Genomic DNA, 19,158 nt, shown 5'->3' on the forward strand with positions numbered 1-19,158 from the left:
TTGGCTTGCAAGTGTCTGTTCTGTCTGTGAGAAGAGCTAATTCTTATTAACAGGCAGGTGTAGCATTTGGATTAATTACACGCAGAGTGCTGAGGCAATGAATAATGCACAGAACCACTCTCTCAGCACTGTCATTTGAGGGAAACCACATAAAGTACAAACACTGACGGTGTGTTTGTTTGCAGAGAGGCCTCTCTAGCTGCCGTCCCCTGATGAAGTGGGTCATGCTGCCCGCTGTGCTCCAGGCAGTTCTCACTGAGCCTCCACAGTCCCACTACCTGCTGAACCACTGCCACCTCCTTCATTACTGAGCGCAATTACATCCCGACCTCAGATGCAAAAGGGGTGGGAAAAACAACGTAGAAATGAGCACTGGAGACACAGACATGTGCTTTACAAATCTCACAGTTTATTTTTCTCTCTGTGCAAATCAGTGCTACTTAACACTACTCACATTTCACAGTGCAGGGAGCAGAAGTGATTACCACACCGCTTAAGCTGCAGTTCAGTGGGATCGTTCTGAGTCCTGGACCCCAGGCAATCTCCATGTGCTGATGATCTGGAATAGAGAAGAACTGCAGAGCCAGCATTTCCAGCAGCTGTTACTTGTAATACAAGCTACCTCCACAGCATCTTCAAGGGAAGCCTACTTTCCCCCTCAGACATCACAGCATTCACGGCTGCATGCAGGCTCTAAGCATTTACAGCCAGCGACATATAAAAAGTTTATGGCACAGTTTCCAACTCAGAGCTAGCAGAGACAGATGAGAAAAGTGCAAACAATAAGCTCTTTCCGTAGTCACTTAATCTCCCATAGGACAAAAGAGAACAAAGTTTAGCAGTAGAAGAGAAAGCTGGTCCCTAGAGTGAGAGGGTAGGGTCCCAGCCTGGCCAGCAGTGCCCACAGCCCGCTGGCTGCTCCACTAGCAGTCACCACTGGGACAGAGGGAACGGGGCGTGAGGCCAGGCAGCCCCAGCACTTGGAAAAATGATTGAAATCCCTGTATGTGGCCAACAGGAGAGATCCTTGGAGATACTGTGCAAAAGTAGCTCGTACCAGTTATCAGGAAGTTCTCTGAGGAGACAATCACGTGTGACATGGAAATTTCATTGTGCAATATTAAAAAAAGGAAACGTGTCACTTAAAGCACCCTTCCAGAGCTCATAGTCAGACCACACTGGCTGCACAGTGTCCCTGTCACTGCTAAGTGCAGAGGAGATGAAACCAAAAAACTGATTTGGGAAAGCAAGACCAGCTCCCTCACCAGCAAGAGGGAGCCTAGCATGGGGCAGTGATGTGGGCGAGGCGGGGGGGGGCGGCTGGACAGTGTCTGTACCACAGCTGAGTAGTTCAGGCACCAGTATCTAAGGCAGCAGAGGAGCCAAATTTGTTTGCTACATCAGATTCAAGCCTGTCCCACAAAGCTCATCAGTTAATGGGTGGAGAGAGGCTGCAAGTCCCAGCATCCACAGGGACTGCCTGCGTGATGGCTCAGACCTCACTCATTATTAGAAGGGCTTTTGCCTGCCCAGCTTGCCTGCAGTCGCTGGCTCTGGCAGCTCCTGGCCACAGTGCTGGGAGGGAAGAACCCTTCTTTGCAGGGATCTGACGCCCCCGAGCTAGGTAATGAGGCTGTTTAGAGGCAGCGTTGCTGCTTTCCTGGAAAGAACAGACAGTTACAGCACAGCAGAGCTTCCTAGGAGTATCATGAAAACAACGGAAGGCTGTGACTGACCCATTTTCAATCAAATGGAAAACTCTGGTTTTGTTTCCCATTTTAGTTTCTCCCTTCTAGACATCTCATAGCAACAGCTTTGCTCTGCTATTAGCAGCCTTGTAAGGAAAAGCGAGAGCCCATTAATGAGCCAAATTGATCACTGGGGGAACTCTGCTGACCTAATTACACTAGCCAAATATTTGACCCATTATGTCAACCTTCCTCTGCCTCCTCTACAGTTAAAAGGAAAACACCTTTCAACTTTAATCAGGACAGCAGTGAATACAAAGAGCAAGAATTAGGAAAAAAACCAAAAAAGCCATGCTGTTCTCAGCATCCCACAACACAAGACTTGAAGCCATAACCCAAAGTGAAAGCACATGCGTCTACAGGGGAGATGCATCAGCAAGGGGTGCAGACAGCCCTGACGACGTCAGCTCTAACCTGTGTGTGCGTACGAGCACTGGAAGGATGCCTGAAGGACGGCCATTTACAGGGTGGCTGCAGGGATGTAAAGCCAGTCTGCAATGGCAGTGGGCAGGTGAGTCATGACTTGCAGCCTCACCCACCAGTAGGTCTCCATGGGATTGTAACGGTTGTTTGGGTGCATGGAAGTGAGCGCATCGGTGATGTCATTCAAGACTGGAGACATGTCCTTCAGACCACTGTTAACAAAGGACTTGATCAGGGCCACGTGGCGAGTGAAATATTCCCTCCCATAGTCCTCCCGCACAGTGTCGCTGGCTCCGCTCCACAGTGCCTCAGCCTGCTTGTCGATGCCATCTGCCGTCAGGATGCCCGTCGCTGCCACGAAGTTACTGGGCTCAATGAGGATGACTCTGACGCCCCAGCGGTACATCTCCTGCCGAAGGCAGTCAGAGAAGGCTGCCACGCCAAATTTGGAAATGCAATAGCAGGAGCGTGATGGACTCACCATCCGTCCCAACATGCTTGTGATATTCACCACACGGCCTAGAGAGAAAAGAGCAGGGAGAGATAAAGGGCTGCAGAAGCAGCAGCCAGAGCATCCCAGTAACATGTGCTTTGCTGGATGATGCCAATTTGTAAAATCTGAATCTTGAAGAGGTGTTCAAATCCCCTGTCAAGGAGCCTCTCTCTCCTGACTCAAGCAAGGCTGGCCCCTGCTCTGACCTCCTCCATGGATGGTACACATGCCTGCCTCTATATTGAAAAGGATTTACAAAGCATGCAAGACCTTCCCTCCTAATTTCCAAGTATGGTCGTACCCAGAGCTTCTGAGGCTACTAGCTGTGTGCTCTCACATCAGTGTGCCCCGCTCCTGCGTCTTGCTAGAGAAGGGTTCAAACTCTCAGCTAGCAGGGAAAGCGCACAACACAGCGTGATGCCATACAAGCGCTCTGGTTCTTTCTGTAAGCATGACAGCTCATCTGCAGCCACTCTGCCTAACACAGCTACAGGCTTCTAGACCTGAGCTGGATGGCAGAGAACCAGTAGAGGTTTCTCTGAACCTGCAGCACAAGCAGCACAGCCTGCTCACCCAGCTGGCCGGCCAGGAGTGCCCAGAGTGCTACATGCTCGGGACAAACAGAGAGGAAACTTGACATGCTGCTGTCTACGGGGCAGTGAAGAGCAATTGTCCTAACTCCCACCAGCAGCCCATGCCAGCCCAATTGCAGAGCTCTGGCAGCTTGTGTTAGATCATGCACTGCCTAGGGGCAGTGACAGCAGTGGTCACTCTTCTGTCGGTGGCCCTGTCCTTCCCCAGGATGTGTGCGGTTATGGTTTCGGATGCACTTACAAACAGGCCCTTGAAATCTCACCAGCTATTTTTACAGAGAGGATTTTCACAGTGTGGAGCATGACACCCTTCTGCAGCTTGAAATTTTAGCTGAGAAACAAGTGGGTGGCTCTGCTCTCTCATTCCAGACCTAAACGCAGCTTGGAGGGACTGTGAGAACCACCTGGTGACCTGATGGGTAAGCTACCTTTTGTAGTGAGACGGGGCTTATTTAAGTGGGTACTTACTTTCTGGAAATGGTATCTGAGCAATCTTCTCAATATAACCCCTTTCTGTCCTCACAGAACACACAGCTGTGCCAGCATTCTCCCACACATGCTAAATAAAGAAGCTTTTCAGAGTTCTGCTCATACATATCTTTTGTCTTTTTTTTTTTTCCCCCCAATAAAACAAAGATTTTTGATAATACTGTTGTCTTGCAAGATATCTAAAATGGCTGTTATTGACCCTCATTCATTCCACCACTACCACTCTGCAATCACCTGTGAATTGAGTAACATGAAGGGGGAAGATTCAGTTATCCAAACATAAACCCTTGGTGGACTTTGGAGGCCAGAAGTATCTTGTCTGGCCTCCATTCACTTTTTCTAAAGGCGGCCTGGGGTCCTGTGTCGTATCTGCCAGCACTGCATGAAGGTCTCTGACATCCTGGGATGTTTAAGATAGCACCTGCTGTGTAGGTGCCTGGCCTGCCCCTGGAGTGGCAATGCCACCAAATGCTTACACAGCACTTTGAACCCTGCTGTCTAGTTTGCCTGCATGCCTTAGACACCCTCCTTGGACTGCACAGGCATTCCTCGAAGCAGAGTCTGAGTCATGATTTTTAGCTACATCTCTCTGCTGTGCTGCAAAAGCTCTCTCTGAGTCTTGCCACACTGCCCAGCACGTACCTTTAGCTCTGCGAATGAGGGGCAGGAAAGCCTTTGTCACCCTCACGGTGCCCCACAGGTTGATCTCTGCCACCTTCTTGTAGTTGTCTAAACTTGCAAATTCCACCTCTCCAAAGGTTGAGATGCCAGCATTGTTCACGAGGCCCCACAGACCTGCCGGCAAACACACGGTTAAAGAGTGGAATGAGGAAGAGTGTTGCAGAGAAGCAGCTTTCCTTGTTCAAAGTAACCCAGCCCCTTGACAAAGAACTGGGCAGTTTTGTAGAAAAAAGTTGTAGAGAAAAACCCAGCAAGAAGATGAAATACACTCTTGGTATACCAGAAGTGAAGCCAGTGGGGCTTGTTTGGAGCACCAGGGAGAGTGATGGGGTCACACAAGCATTGCCTCCCTGAATGTCTCCTCTAAGGTCAAATGCTGTCCTGGGGCTTTGTACGGCCGGATCTGGCTGACCCTCTTTTATGTTCCTGTTGGTCCCAGGTTTGTCTTCACTCGGTGACTTTATCATGGCTTTTGCAATTTGGAAGGGGCTGGACTTTCCCTCAATTTAAAAATAAAAAAATGGAAGGAAAACAGCTATCTTGGATTTCTAAATCCCCTTCACAACTCTGACTCACTGTTTTGGAAGGTGCATGGTATTGACCTGCAGGTTCATGGCCCAGTTAACAGCTACTGTATTTTAGTTCAGGTATTTGGTTTCCCTGAATCCTAACTACAGTAGAAGATGGCAAACTTACGACCAACCCTTAAAACTACTAGAATTTAAAAACGAACATCTTTTGTGCATGCAGTCCGGTCAAAATTAAATTGACTGCGCTTACCAAGAGCTTCTGCACTGAGCCCCTTATGTGTCCAGGACTTAGCAGGTCACTGAGGACTTGACCCTTCGAAGTGATTACTGCAGGAGTCCCAGAGGCAAGCACTTGTAGGACTGAGTCCACGCTTTGTGAATTTGTTGAAGCACAGGACTAAGCAGCCATAAACTGCAGGAGGAACAAACAGAGGAGCTTGAACAAGATAACAGAGTTGCTTCTCATTAGATGTCCTGTCATACAGCATGGTTATTTTTCACTGTGTAAGTACCCAGCTGGTGTCAGGGCCCCCTTCTACTCCCTAACCTTCTTCTTACCACCGAGAACACACACAGGGCTAAGGATGAGTCTTCATGTCCAAGGAACTCTGACATTGCTATCAAAAGCACCCACGTCATGCCGCCCTGTTGACAAAACTTATCAAGTGCTCTCTCAGAATTTTTTGGGCTGTTTGCCCTGCCTCTGCTCCATAGCTTCCCTGCTCTGATGTATGAAAGTCATTTTTTAATAACTACCAGCCTATATTTTTTCATGGTCAGACAGTAACCATTGCACCAAACATGGCCCTGTAAGCAAATTGCAATATTCCATCACTGCCCAATAAATACCAATGGAATTTATCCTCCTGGTGCATTTAAAAACACCAACATGCCCTTGCTAGACTGACTCTCTACTCTCACACTGGCCCTAGTAACCCTGCCCTGTTTCCAGCTAAGTTCGTTTTCCCTGAAGGCCGTTGACAAGCTGTCTATAGCAGACCAGATAAGGTCACGTCCTACCCAGTGATAACAGTGCATTAACCATTCCCTCATGGTCTGTCCCAGAATGGATTTGCCTATTATAGCTGTCACCATTCCCGCATCTCCCAGCTCTCGCACGATGATCCCAGCACCCCTTTTGCCCTGCACACCTGTCTCTGACAGACAGCAGTGAATATTGCTCCAGTTCACTGGCCTGCAGCTCTATCCTCCTCCAGAACAACCCTTTCCCAATCCCCACAAGGCCACAACAGCCCCAGGGGCTCTTTGGGATAACAGCTAAGTCGTGGCCTGCAGCAAAAGCCAAGAAAACATCTTGCTCACCTATCCTTACTTCTGTTTTTATTAATTCAAGTTTCTAAATGTTGCAGTCAGGTAGTTCTACTCCTGCTCTGCCCAAGATCCCCTGCCTGTCGGTGCTGCACTTACTGAAGCTGCCAGCTTTAATCGGTCAAGATAACTCTGAAATTCACACTCACCTGGCAGCCAGCACAGCATCTCAGCCTGAATGGGGTCCCCTGCTCTGCTGCAAAGCAGGGTCTAATTGCTAGCAGGAGGATTGTGGAAACAGGGCATCTGATGGTATAATTTCACCAGGAACAAGAAGTTATGCAGAGCAAATTTGGCAGAGATTTACCACGGACCACAAAAGACTTAAACTGTCAGTCCCAAAGTGACCTCTGCAGAATATTCCTGATTCTAAATTTCTCTACAATGATTTCCCATTTCTTGTGTTACGAGATCAGATTCAGGGACGTTCATGAAAACATTATTTACAAGAGTTCATTCTTGGAATTTCATTGCTCACTGATCAGGTGACGTTACGTACAGAACAAAGTGCTGATAGGTACCTGGTCACAGGGCTGTTTGCTGGACAGCAGCGTGTTTATTGAGCAGAGCCTTATCACTATTATTTCTTTAGTGTCAACAATACAGTGGGAACTGCATAAGAGTGAAAACAAACAGGGGCACTGCTATCAAAATGAGTTCAGCGTTAGGTACACAGCATAGGGAGAAGAGGTATAAAGGTACAGCACAAGAACCGTTCTGCACTAGCTCCTCTGGGGCCACACTCAGTGTGCAACAAGCACCTCTGCGCAAGGCACCTCAGTCTCAATAGTCGCTATGTTACAGCACTTATTTATTAAGCACTATTTATTGGCAAGTCCCAAACCTCAGTCACACTGATGGGCCTAAAAAGAAGCCTTTGCTGCTTTGCACACTGTGCTGGAGCAAAGTACTACAGGATAAGGCTCTCAAGAGCAAGAGGAACCGGTCCAACTTGCTGATCAAGGATGCAAGACTTCTCTCTCTCCCTGCTACGCATGAGGTTTTGCAAACACTGCGTCACATCACCTCTGGGATGTTGCATGGCAAACTGAAAGCATGGATTGACCTGGCTGAAGAATAATCCAGGTTTGGGGGCAGGTCAGGTTTGTGCTCCAGCTCAGCATTCAATTACAGGAACAGATTGTACCAGCACAGCAGTAGGGACAGCAGTAAACAGCCAGGGCCCATCACCTCTTCACTAGCAGGGTCACTACAGAAAAGTCTTTGTGAGCCAGGCTGCAGCAGGAGCACCAGGAGGGGATCAAGCTCTGGCCATCCTATGCCCTTCACAGACACTCAAGGAGAAAGACACAGGCTCTTGTGGGTTTGCTGCCACTCACCACTTTTTACAGGGTGTAGAGTTAGAGCCTAATCTTTCAGCCTGTCTTGGCTTCTTTCCACGTGGCCGGCACATCAACAGCAAGAGAATTCTCCCCATTGACCCAGGTACAGCACTGCCTGACTGCCAGCCACACACTGTCACAGGCCTCCAGGCTTGTTAATCCTCTTTTGGTGGTGCAGAGAAGGAATGGCCTGGCTAGTGCATGGCGTGCTCTGTAGGAAGGATTCTGTGAGCACAGCAAAGAGCCAGCTGTGCTGCAAATACAAAGATCCCCACATACCTTCCTCTGGGTCCTTCAGGGTCCTCTTCACAAAATCCACAGCCTGAGCCACCTCCTGGTCACTGCACACATCCATCTGTAGCACTTTCATGCGATCTGATTTCATGTTCTTGAGCTCCCTGGCTCCGTCTCCATTCTCATCCTGCTCAGCAGAAAAGAAAGATGTCCTGCTAAGACAGACAAGGAACAGTAATGCAGCTTGGGGCCAGGCATGGTCACATGGACAGGAAATAGAAGCTACTGAAATTGCACACAGAGGTATAAACCTGGTGCACAAATAGGCACAACGAGCCACACGAACCAGTGTGCAACCCATGGCCATCTTCCTATTCCAGCACAGCCCCTACACCTGCATCAATGACCCACTGCTCTGAAGGGTCCCAAAGTCCCTGCTGTTTGCTCCTCACACGAAGGGTTTCACATCCATAACAATGTCAAATACTGTGCCAGCCTGGGATAACCCTGGTTATCCCAACTCTGGTGCCTCCCCAACCCTGGTTATCCCCAACTCTGCTGCCTCAGTCTCCATGCTCTGCAGGTAACATAGGAAACACTTGTACATAAATTGGAGCCAGATTTTCCAGCTTAAAAGCAAAAGGCTAATTAGGCACTGTACTCATCTCATTCCAAATTATTGCCTGGCTTCTAATGAAACAGTATTGCCAGACCACTTTGGAAACAAGACAGCAGGGACACCTTTGGCATGCCTAACAGCAAATAGTCTGATGCTATAGGATACAGCAGGAAACATTTACAGCTGAACCTATACGATAATATTTTGCTCTTACTACACAGCAGAACTGATGCACAGGAATACACGCACAGCAGAGATTTGCCACGCAATGACAAGATTATAGACATGAGCCATGAAAGGACGAGATTCCGGCTGAGGAAGCAAGAACAAATCTTTTTTTTTTTTTTTCACACTATAGGTAATAAGAATGTGATGGCTCTGCTTTCCTTTCTATCCTTTTCCTTTCTTTCCTCTTTCCGCCCCTGCACCCCCTGGCTATCGTTAGAGATTCTGTTACTATCGTGTTGGGTTGTTTTGTTTAGTCAAACCCAAACACAGTTACAATTCCAAATTTTATCTGGTCACTTCCAGACAGGACTGCTGCCTAAGCCTTACAGCCTCACTCAGGCGGTATATCAGAAGTACAAGTGAAAAGAGCACAGATTAGCCATGGAGTTCCACAGCAGGCTCGAGATTTAATTCATCAAACTACTCCCTGAATCACAGGCTCTGCCTCATTAGGGAGGGAGAAGTTATGAATTGGTGAGTCACCATGCCTGGCTGCCAGTCTTCCTTTAGCACTTGATACCAACTCCCACAGCACAAGGGCAAACAAGGCAAGCAGCCCTCCCACAGTCACCTGCTCAGCTGCCTCTGCAGCCAGGCTGAGGTAAGAAACATGTAACCGCTCAGTTTTTCTATACATATCACAGGCTATTTAATGAATATAGTATACAACATCTCACCTCCACCTTCAGTCCAGTGAACAGTGACGTGTAATGAAGGAAAAGAGCTGAAATGTCCATCACAGCCTTGTGCAAAACAGGGTAGCTCTCTTAAAAATCAATACGTAGTTACACCAGAGCTATGACAATAGTAGGAATGAGTTTCTGGCCCCATGGCTGCGTATCATTTCACAGCTGACTTATTTCCAGGTATCACAAAAACAGCAAATAAAGACTTCAAGCTTTTCTAATGCACATCAAACATGGTTGCATGCTGTGTCTAGCCCTCTTATCTAGCCACAAAAAGAATCTCTGAAAGTGGCATTACAAGCAGTTAATAACGTAGTGAACAAAATATTATATTCCCTCTGAAACGGGTGAGGGTTGTGTGATGCCTCACTATATTTCTGGAAGATGCTCTTGCATTTCACTGAGTTATACAAAGCAACTTTCAGGTACTTAACAGTGAATAAAGTGGAGCTAATTCAGCTTGTAAAGAGAGAGATTTACTGCATCTATATAGAAACAAAAACTTAACTATATCTGTACTCAAGTACCAGTTGTCATTTCAGAGCACTGAAAACACCTTTCATAGAATCATAGAATAGTTGGAGTTGGAAGGGACCTTTAAAGGCCATCTAGTCCATCCCCCCCGCAATGGGCAGGGACATCTACAACTAGATCAGGTTGCTCAGAGCCCCGTCCAGCCTGACCTTGAATGCTTCCAGGGATGGGGCATCTACCACCTCTCTGGGCAACCCGTTCCAGTGTTCCACCACCCTCATTGTAAAAAATTTCTTCCTTATATCTAGTCTGAATCTACCCTCCGTTAGTTTAAAACCATTACCCCTTGTCCTATCGCAACAGGCCCTGCTAAAAAGTCTGTCCCCATCTTTCTTATAAGCCCCCTTTAAGTACCGAAAGGCCACAATAAGGTCTCCCCGGAGCCTTCTCTTCTCCAGGCTGAACAACCCCAGCTCTTTCAGCCTTTCCTCATAGCAGAGGTGTTCCAGCCTTCTGATCATTTTTGTGGTCCTCCTCTGGACCTGCTCCAACGGGTCAATGTCTTTCCCTGCATGTTTTTTAATCTTTCATAATCCTTATAAACTAAACAAGAAATACTTCCACTGTTTTTGAGAAACAAAGTCATAAAAATCCAGTATAAATAGTTTGTATTATGCATATTGAAATGAATTTTCCCCTATCACCAATGCAACTCAATCTGCAAAGTTACATTCCCAGCTACAATTTATTCATTGTTGACAAAACATATTGATTTTGGAAGGCTGACTTCAATGTGCAATATCAATTGGAAGCACTTTTCGTAGTTTCAGACACCATCTCAGACACCGTTTAACTGTAAAACAAACTGCTTAATGCTTACGTCCAGAAAACCTCTTCAGAAATGCAGCAGCCATGTATTTTTATGGACAGAAGTGAACATCATCTTATGGTCTGTGGTCTTCAGGGGCTGTAAGCACACTCCCTCTTCAGATACCCACATGGTGCTTCCTCCTTGATTTTTAAATTGGAAATTTGCTGGCTGGGAAAACACCTGGAGCAGTTCCCGTGGCAGCAGCCAGGCTGTCCTCCCTGGGATGGCCTTCGTGACCTTGGGACTCACCAGCAGGAGCCACGCAGCAGCGTGAGTCGAGCGGGGTCCTGGCAGCAGTGGCCCAACTGCTCCTGCAAAACCTCTCTCCCGCTTCCTTCGCTGTCACTTTTTTTGGTCTGATTTTTGTCCTCTCAGAGAATCTCCCAGCTTGCCCTTCCCAGTTCCATCAGAGTTGAAAGTCGCCCTGCTCCAGCCCAGCCTGCTGCCCAAGTACTCTCCAGAGAGGCCTTCAGTGGGACTTGGCCGTTTCCTCCCAGCTATCTCATTTCCCCCGTTATCCTGCCCTCGCAGCCCAGCACGGCTCTGGCCGCCCAACCCACCCTCCGCCTAGCAGGGGCTGATCCTGGGCAGGAAGCCTGACAGCCACACAAGCCCGCTCCACCCAGCAGAGGAGACTTGCTCCAGCATTTCGGCTGCCTCCCCTTTCCTTCCCTCGCACCTCTCCCCTGCTCTGGTTCAGAGGATCCCAATGCCGCTGGTGCTGAGGGACAGGCAGATCACACAGGGCCTTGTTAGCAGAGCCCTCCTCTAACGGACCAAGCCATGGCCTTTTCTCAGGGAAGCTCATGGGATTCAGGATTAGGTCCTGGCAAGCACTTGGGCACCCGCAGCGAGGTGTCAGTGGGAATCAGGAAGCCACAAACACAATGCTCAACACCCGTGGATCCGGCCGGCTCGCTCTATCTGCGCCAGCTCCCCCCCCCGCTGCTGCCTATCCACCCGCTCCCTTCCTGCGTTTCCTTGTATTTGTCATTACTGGATACCATCTAATTGATTTCAGACTCCATCCAGTCTATCAGGATCACTTTGAACCCTATTCCCCAAAGGGCCTGCAATCCTCCCTGCTTGGCACCATGCACTTTTTTTTTTTTCCAAGTGAACTCTGTTCCAGGGGGCACATCCAAGAAAATTTCACTGGGACTGAACAGCAGTCACAAGCTTAGAGTGGAAGTTTGCTCATGAGACTATCATGAGGGACTGTGTCAAAACCCTTATTCAGGATACATTTATTCCTTCCCCTTTAACCACTCTGTTGCTCAGCCAGACTGAGATTAGACTGACATGGCACAGTCTGTCCCCGGTAAACTTATACAGACAGTGTGTATCACACTATGATCTAGACATTTGTAAAATTGACAGATCAGCGTGCTGCAACTTCATCTAGCGCACCAAAGGTGAGCTGCCTGGTTGGCAATTCCAGAGGTCTGTCTCCTTTGGGAAGGCAAGTATAATACCTGCCCTCTTCCAGCCTGCTGGAAATCCCTTGGCCTCCAGATGCTCCTGAAAATATCACCCATGAGGCAGAAATCACAATGGCTCATCCTTCAAAACGCTCTTCAGTTCATTTCGCCAGGCCTGGTGAACTTGAACACACCCATTTATGTAAACATTCCCTGTTCTTTCCCTTTTCTCACCTGCAGTCCTCATGAAAATTGCTGGCAGTAGGCATCTGAAAACAATTTATCCTTTTTTTCAGTAAGATCGAAGAAAATAAGGAAATGATTATTTCAACTTTTTCTGTACTTCATACTTTTCAGGTTATTTTCTCAATTTCTGTGTGTCTTTCCATCTTAATTCTAATATATTAACAGAAACTTTCTCTGTAGACTTACTTGTCTTGCTAAATGAAATCCCTTTTGCACTCGATCCTCTCCAGTTCTATCCCAGCCTGCTTGCAGTATTCTTGTTATTCCTGTAGCTTTATTTTTGACTGTCTGATCATTACAAAGCTCCTGATGCACCTGACAGTGTACCATCTTGTATTTAATGCAAGAGCTTTCTGTGGTGGCTAGTACATCAGGGATCCTTTAATTCTCAGTATAAAAGCATGCAAGTAAGTGATGATGGAGTAACTATGTGTGAACAAATAGCCTGGCATCTGCTCTGCGACAACTGCCCCCATACCTGCTCTGACCCTGCAGTGAACCAACAGCAGCTCACTCTTCTCTCATGACAGGGTAAGTTTCCTTGCATTTGCCTTGAGGAGTTACATGCACACGGCCAGTTACCACAGGGTAGCTGCATCCTTAGCCACGCTGCATGTGCACTCCTTCGCTTATCAGCAATAACCTTTCATATGCTTATACCTTGTTCTTCACAAGTGGTCTGACCTAACAGCTCCCCGCCTTCACTGATGTTTCCTGCTTCTTTTGGATCCATCATCCTTTTCGGCAGTCACTATACACTTCCTTTTCTCAGAGCAGTCAGCTCTTGATTTATAACCATTTGCATCCCACATGCATTCTACCACTGGATTTTCAGTAAGCTCCTCATCACCAAATTTTAAATTCCTAGGCTGTTATCTCCCTCAACCATCTAAAACACAAGGCTGCTCCATGAGGATGCCGGCTGCCCCAAGAACCGTAGAAAGCATTTGTCTAATATTTTTGCAACAGCTATCCAGATAACTGTGTTACCACCAGACCCTGCCCTTCAGATGCATATAACAGCAGATAAGATAACACTAACAATGCAGGGGAAAAAAACCACAAGTGAAATCCTGGGGCTCCGAGTCCAAGTCTCCTGAAAATTTATTAACACACAGAACAAGAAAAATCACATTCTCCCACTCTCTACCCCTTCAGGGTCAAGTGCTCAGGTAATCTCCTGAAAGTCACCTGCAGATCAACTATGATTGCTGATGCGTTTTCCACTTCCACACAGAATATAAGTACGGAACCACAACAATTTTGGCTCTGAGTAAGAAATTGCCAGGCTAGATCAGAAGTGATGCCGAGAGCTGCCTGGCCATTCTGGGACAGGTAATAATCTGTGATCAAGAAGTCATATATATTTTTTCATCAATAAAACAAGAAGCAGGGCTCACTTCAGGAGCATTTATGTTCTTCATGTGGCTTCAAATGGAGCCTGGCCCTCCCTGCTCTGCACTAGTGTGCTGCCTTCTGAACAGCCCTCTCAGACCACCCTATCTCCCCTGTCCTTTCTGTTCCCTACACCTGCTGCTCTGCAAAGCAAGTGCCTGACTTGCTATCACCACAGAGACAGGCATCCCAAAGCAGCATATGACATGATTACTGAAGGATTTACAGAGACTCTGCATGGAAATTTCCAAATAGTGGCAATTTTCCAACAGGACTCTCTTGCTCTCAAGTTACACAATATGTCAGCTGATAATAACTTTCCCTTCTGGTGTGGTGGAAGAACGTAACCTCCGCTGAGATCACACAGGCAACGAGGGCCACCTTATTTTCTTTGTTCTCACCCTCCACGCTACTCAAAAATCTGTGGTCATCAGTCCCTGAGCACCTGTGCTGAAATGGCCATCTTCAAACAGAGAAACAAGTGGGTATGAACTGATTTTGAACAATCCAGGTTGGAAATGACATGAGTTTTGAATATCAAAACAGCAAAAAAGCATAGTAAGGGTAAAACCCCAGCAGAAATGGGAGTGGAGCTGGCCCAGTATATAAAGAGGATTACACAACATGGTTACCTGCAAGAGCAGGGACTGGGATGACGGGTCAGCAATCCCATCCGATTCAGTGTGCCTAAATGGATCTTTTACAACAAGTGATGCCATCTGCCAAACACAGATGACAGAGGGTGAGACCTACATATATCAGAAAGATATGGTAAATTTGTTTACTCAGCTATCCAGAAACTGAATAGCTTCTACTGAAACTGTAGAAGCACAGTTAGAAGACACTTTGGAAACGGAACCTGAACAAGGCAAGAGAGGTGGCTTGGAGATGAGTTTGAGGAAAGTGTTGCCAAAGGAAAGTGACAGAATGAAAGACAGCAACAGAGATGCCAGGGAAGACAGAAAGCCACAGCGCCATAGCAATCTTGGACTATCAGATTTAATGAGTGTGTTGCGGTATTGCTGAGAGGCTTCCATCAGCAAACAGTGCCCTACTGTGCAAGCTACTGTACAAACGTGCAGTTGACAGACAGTCCCTGCCCAAAAGAGCTCAGAATTACAGGAATGACAAGATGCAACAGGCAGATGAAGCAATGAAAGATGTAACGATCCCTGCCCACTGCACTTCCCTCAGGTCTTGGACTAGGGTAAACAGAGGCTGCAGATGAAGATGCTGTCTTGAGAAGCATTTTTCTCCAAGCAGAGAAGAATTTTGATCAATATTACTACTCACCACGAGCAAACATCCAGCAAAAACAGTAAATCCCTTTGCGTGAAGCCGTTTCGCCAAGGCATGTCCAAAACCTTTGTCACAGCCTGTTATTAGCACCGCCTTCCCTTCAGCCTGTGTGGGGAAAGACAGTAGTATGATATTATCAAATATCGCAATGCTGCAGGCACCACCAGCACCCAGTGACATCGCACAGGAGCAGCCTGCAGCCCTGCAGCCAGGGCCAGACAGTGTTTAGGAGGTACAATTCCAGCTGCAAGTCTAAGTGGCCACAGACAGGTTACCTGTCTGCACGCTAACCTGACCGTAGTCTAAACCCAGCGATTTCAGTGGAGCTTCTGCTGGGGCAACCAGCATAAATGAGGTGACAAGATTCCTGTGCAGAAACACAACCAGCTCCCAACTATTGTGAAACCCTAAATTTATTCAATTGCTGGTCTGTAACAATTTGTGTTGCCCCGATACCCGAGCTAGAACAGTAACGCTTTCTTTCAAGTATCAGTGGCCAAAGCAAAACAGAAACATTTCAAAAGAAGTTAGTGATCTACCAGCTCATAGGCATCATAAGAAAGAGCAGCATAGGAAACATCCAAATGATAGTATATCACCTGCTTGAACTGTACAGCAGCTCTTTTAACTGCAGAGTGACTCCATTATCTGTTCCCCACCTACTCCCACTCTATGCGGTACTTTCCACGCTGTATTTCAGCATGCAGGAATGTGACTACAGGGTAGGGTTTCCTTCTGAAACGCTGCAGTCTTAACAGGAACAACTTATCAAATCCTACGGTTCTCTCCTACATTATTATTATCTTTTGACTGACGGATAAATTGAGAGAGAAGATTCGATACTCCATCTGGTGTGACACAACAGGCTTGCGACAGATCTGAAAACAGAATCCAAAATCCTGAAGAAAAGCCTATAGCGAAACACTGCCCATTCACCCTCTTTCTTTGCTTGAAAGCCATCTCTTCCCTGCTCTCCTCACCACAGCTGTGAAGCAATCAACTCCTAACGCTTAACCCAACTAGCAGGCACCCAGCTGCAGCGTTGCACACTGCTCCAAACTGAAATCATATCTGTGAGGCAATAACACGATATAATAATAATCTAGAGAAAGCAATAAGGAAGTGAGGTCACTTCCATCTCTGTGGTGATATCTGCAACTAATATTCCCTGCTACTGTATTAACAGCAGCTGGAATATGAACATTTGTATTTTATACTACTTCGGTATGAATTGTACCGGCTTGTCCAGCCACTTTTTCAGACAGAAACGGGGCAATCACCAGCGCTCTCTGATCTGGTTTTACTGACATGTGTGGTAGCGAAGTGGCAATAAGGAATAATTGCAGGGTGATAGCGATCAGCGCACTACTGCACAAACTCACAATGAGCCTAAGCAGAGAGGAATATGCAAATAAGCTACACCCTGTCCTGTCCTATAACTGATCTTGAAGTTATTGCTTTCTATCCTGCATTTATAATACAAACCCCCACACTAACACCGATTCCTACGCCCAGACAAAGAGCACCCAGCTACAGGCTAGCTCTACTAAAGCTCTGAAGGTAGCTACAGCTAAAGGACAAAAAGTAAATGAGAGTTCAATATACAGTGCTCAGTCTTAATTTAACTTACAGTGACACAACCCCAAGAGAGATGAGGATCAAGTATGAACCAGATCACAGAATTTGCCAAGGTTCCCTCCCACAATAATTCAGCAAGCTGGCCCATGGAAAAGAAAGGATTTGACTTTTTTCTCTGCCTCACCTCCCTAGACCCTTTGCCTCTGAATTCTGAAGACAGAGGACTTCCCAAAAGAGCAGGAACTGTGCAGGAGATAAGGAGTCATGATCACTTCCAGAGCCCAGGACAGGCAAACAAAGAAGATGCCCAATCCTCAACCATCATTATTGGCTCCTTCATCAGCAGGTCTGATAAGCACAGAGCTCAGCTGCCGGAAACAAAAGCAAATGGCTGGGCTGTGTTCCTGCGTGCATCTGGTTTTAGCTCTCAGCAGCTGGTTTGCTTTCTTTGGTTAAAAAAAACACCAACAAACAAATGACCAAAACGTAGGCAGAAAGGAAGAGGTTTAAAAGTCCTCTCAGCTGTCTATAATGGGGAGAAAAGTGAGCAACAACTTACAGTATGAGAAGGTTCCTGTGATTATTTGTTAATTATTTGCTATTACCCTAATTGCTGGTAAAAAAAACATGTGACTAGAGCAGCACGGTTCATAACAGACTGAGGCGCCAGCAGCGCTAACAAGTGTGCAAAAACCCAAGGGATGTACTAGCTCTCACATCTGTAGCTGCCCCTGCCCTTGTGCCATGCCTGGCCGACAAAGAGCTCCCAGGGATGAGAGCAGGGAGTGACCCCATTCCCAGCCAAAAAGATTCTATCCCCTAAAAACTTCCAAACACAGGAAAGCCTGATCGTCCTTATCTTTTGAAACTCCCAAGATACAGCCTAATGGGCCTTGTTCCTGGAGTTTTATATAGTCAGCCTGCAGCTTACAGTTTGACACAGTGCTGAGGCAGGCAGAGAGGACCAGCTATCACCTCTCTGGCAGGCATCACAGTGACCTTAATCAGCATTTTGAGGAACTTCAGGTGCCCCCCTCACTAACGCTCACACAGTGCTCTCGGGAAATACCGCACAGGAGACGGCACTCGTGTACAGCGCTGCCAGGGCACCCGAGACCTCCTAAGAGCGCCGAGTAACTTCTGGTACTGGAGGTGCTGCTGTGGCACCTGGGCAGGGTAATGCTGTCTGTACCCCCGCTGCATGACCCACAGCACTGTAATACACATCCCACGCAGTTCAAACAGCCCCAGCGAGGCAGCCTGATTTTAACCTGCAGCCAGCTCAGGTACGCACACCTCACTAGCTTTTCCTACTAGGGTATGATCGCTTTATTAAGTAGTAGAATTTATTTTATTCATGCAGGTGATCTATCAAAATTATACACATTTATTGCAAAAGAGACTAAAGAAAGTAAAGCTGCTTTTTCAGCCTCAGCCCCTCTGGATGTGGGAACCCACCATGCTTGCCTAGACTTCATCTTCTGCTACTGCATCACTTGTTTTCTGGATCCTGTTCCCTCTTGTGCCCTCCCCTCACCATCTGCTTGTATCAAACAGATTAATTTGAAGATGAGAGCAGTTACACAGTAAACTTTGCTTGTTCCCTTTTTCCAGAATCAGGAAGCTGAGGTTTTCAACCCCAGGAGAAGGACCTGAAAATATTCACTAAAGGGAAGGTATTTTCTCAGGTGGGACAGGGATGGGGAATGTCAGAGGAGCAGAGCAGATGGAAGAACAGCGAAGTGGGAGGCTGCAAGGGGGCCAAAGCTGTTATCTGGCCGTTTCAGAGGGGCACGACTGTGCTGGAGGCCCCGCAGGGAAAACATGTTCACTTGCAAGTTCTTCCCGGTGCCTGCAGAAAGGCTGTCTGGAGCGTAAGCGAGAGCTAAGTTCACTCGAATCCAGTGAAAGAACCCCAGACATTTTGTGTTGTATTTTAGAACGTATAAAAGAGACTGCTCATGCAATTCTGTTCCATTCACAGGGCTTTTTTCCCTCCTTACGCTCCGCTCCAAATTTAGAGGACTGGCACAGAACCCCCGCGCCCACGGCTGCGCCAGCCCCGTGAGGTAAAGCGGGGTCAGCACGGCAGCAGCGGCCGAGCGCCGTGGCAGGTCCCCTGGCAGGGCCTGCGCTCGGCCTCCGCCAGCCCAGCCGCCCGCTCGGGCACCGCCGTTTGCCTGCCTGCAACCGCCACGGGCGCAACGCCTCAGCCCCGGGCCGGTTAAACGGCAGCCGGCGGCAGAGGCGGGCCTGAAGCGCGGCGCCATCTTGGGGCCTGGGGGAGCCGCCGCAGGCCTCCCCCCGGCGAGCCCCAGGAGGGGCCGAAGGCGCCCGGCCGCTCGCCGCGGTACTCACGGGCAAGCCGCGGCGGGCCCGCCGCGGCAGGAGGAAGAGGAGGCGGCGGCCCAGGCGCCGCCCGCCGCCCGCCAGCAGCAGCGCGGCACCCAGCGCCAGCAGCAGCGCGGCGCCCCGCAT

General features: G+C 47.9%; 1 protein-coding gene across 9 annotated transcripts; it reads right to left on the minus strand.

Annotated features, from left to right (window-relative positions):
* Nucleotides 1-387: 387 nt before the first annotated feature.
* LOC104015740 (D-beta-hydroxybutyrate dehydrogenase, mitochondrial) lies at nt 388-19,158 on the minus strand. 9 transcript variants are annotated; one of them, XM_087739115.1, is made up of 7 exons: nt 19,039-19,158; nt 15,097-15,207; nt 14,436-14,522; nt 7,909-8,050; nt 4,389-4,541; nt 2,163-2,690; nt 388-559 (listed from the first exon to the last, which is right to left on the minus strand). In XM_087739115.1, the coding sequence occupies exons 1-6, from the start codon at nt 19,156-19,158 to the stop codon at nt 2,209-2,211; spliced, it is 1,095 nt and encodes a 364-aa protein (XP_087595241.1). In that variant the 3' UTR covers nt 388-559; nt 2,163-2,208. The 9 variants fall into 9 exon arrangements, with proteins under 9 accessions (XP_087595241.1, XP_087595242.1, XP_087595239.1 ...); XM_087739116.1 differs by having other exon boundaries at nt 388-575; XM_087739113.1 differs by having other exon boundaries at nt 388-2,690.

This window comes from Nipponia nippon, unplaced genomic scaffold (genome assembly GCF_047370975.1).
Source record: "Nipponia nippon isolate SJK-2023a ecotype South Korea unplaced genomic scaffold, ASM4737097v1 scaffold_7, whole genome shotgun sequence".
Classification (NCBI taxonomy): Eukaryota; Metazoa; Chordata; class Aves; order Pelecaniformes; family Threskiornithidae; genus Nipponia; species Nipponia nippon.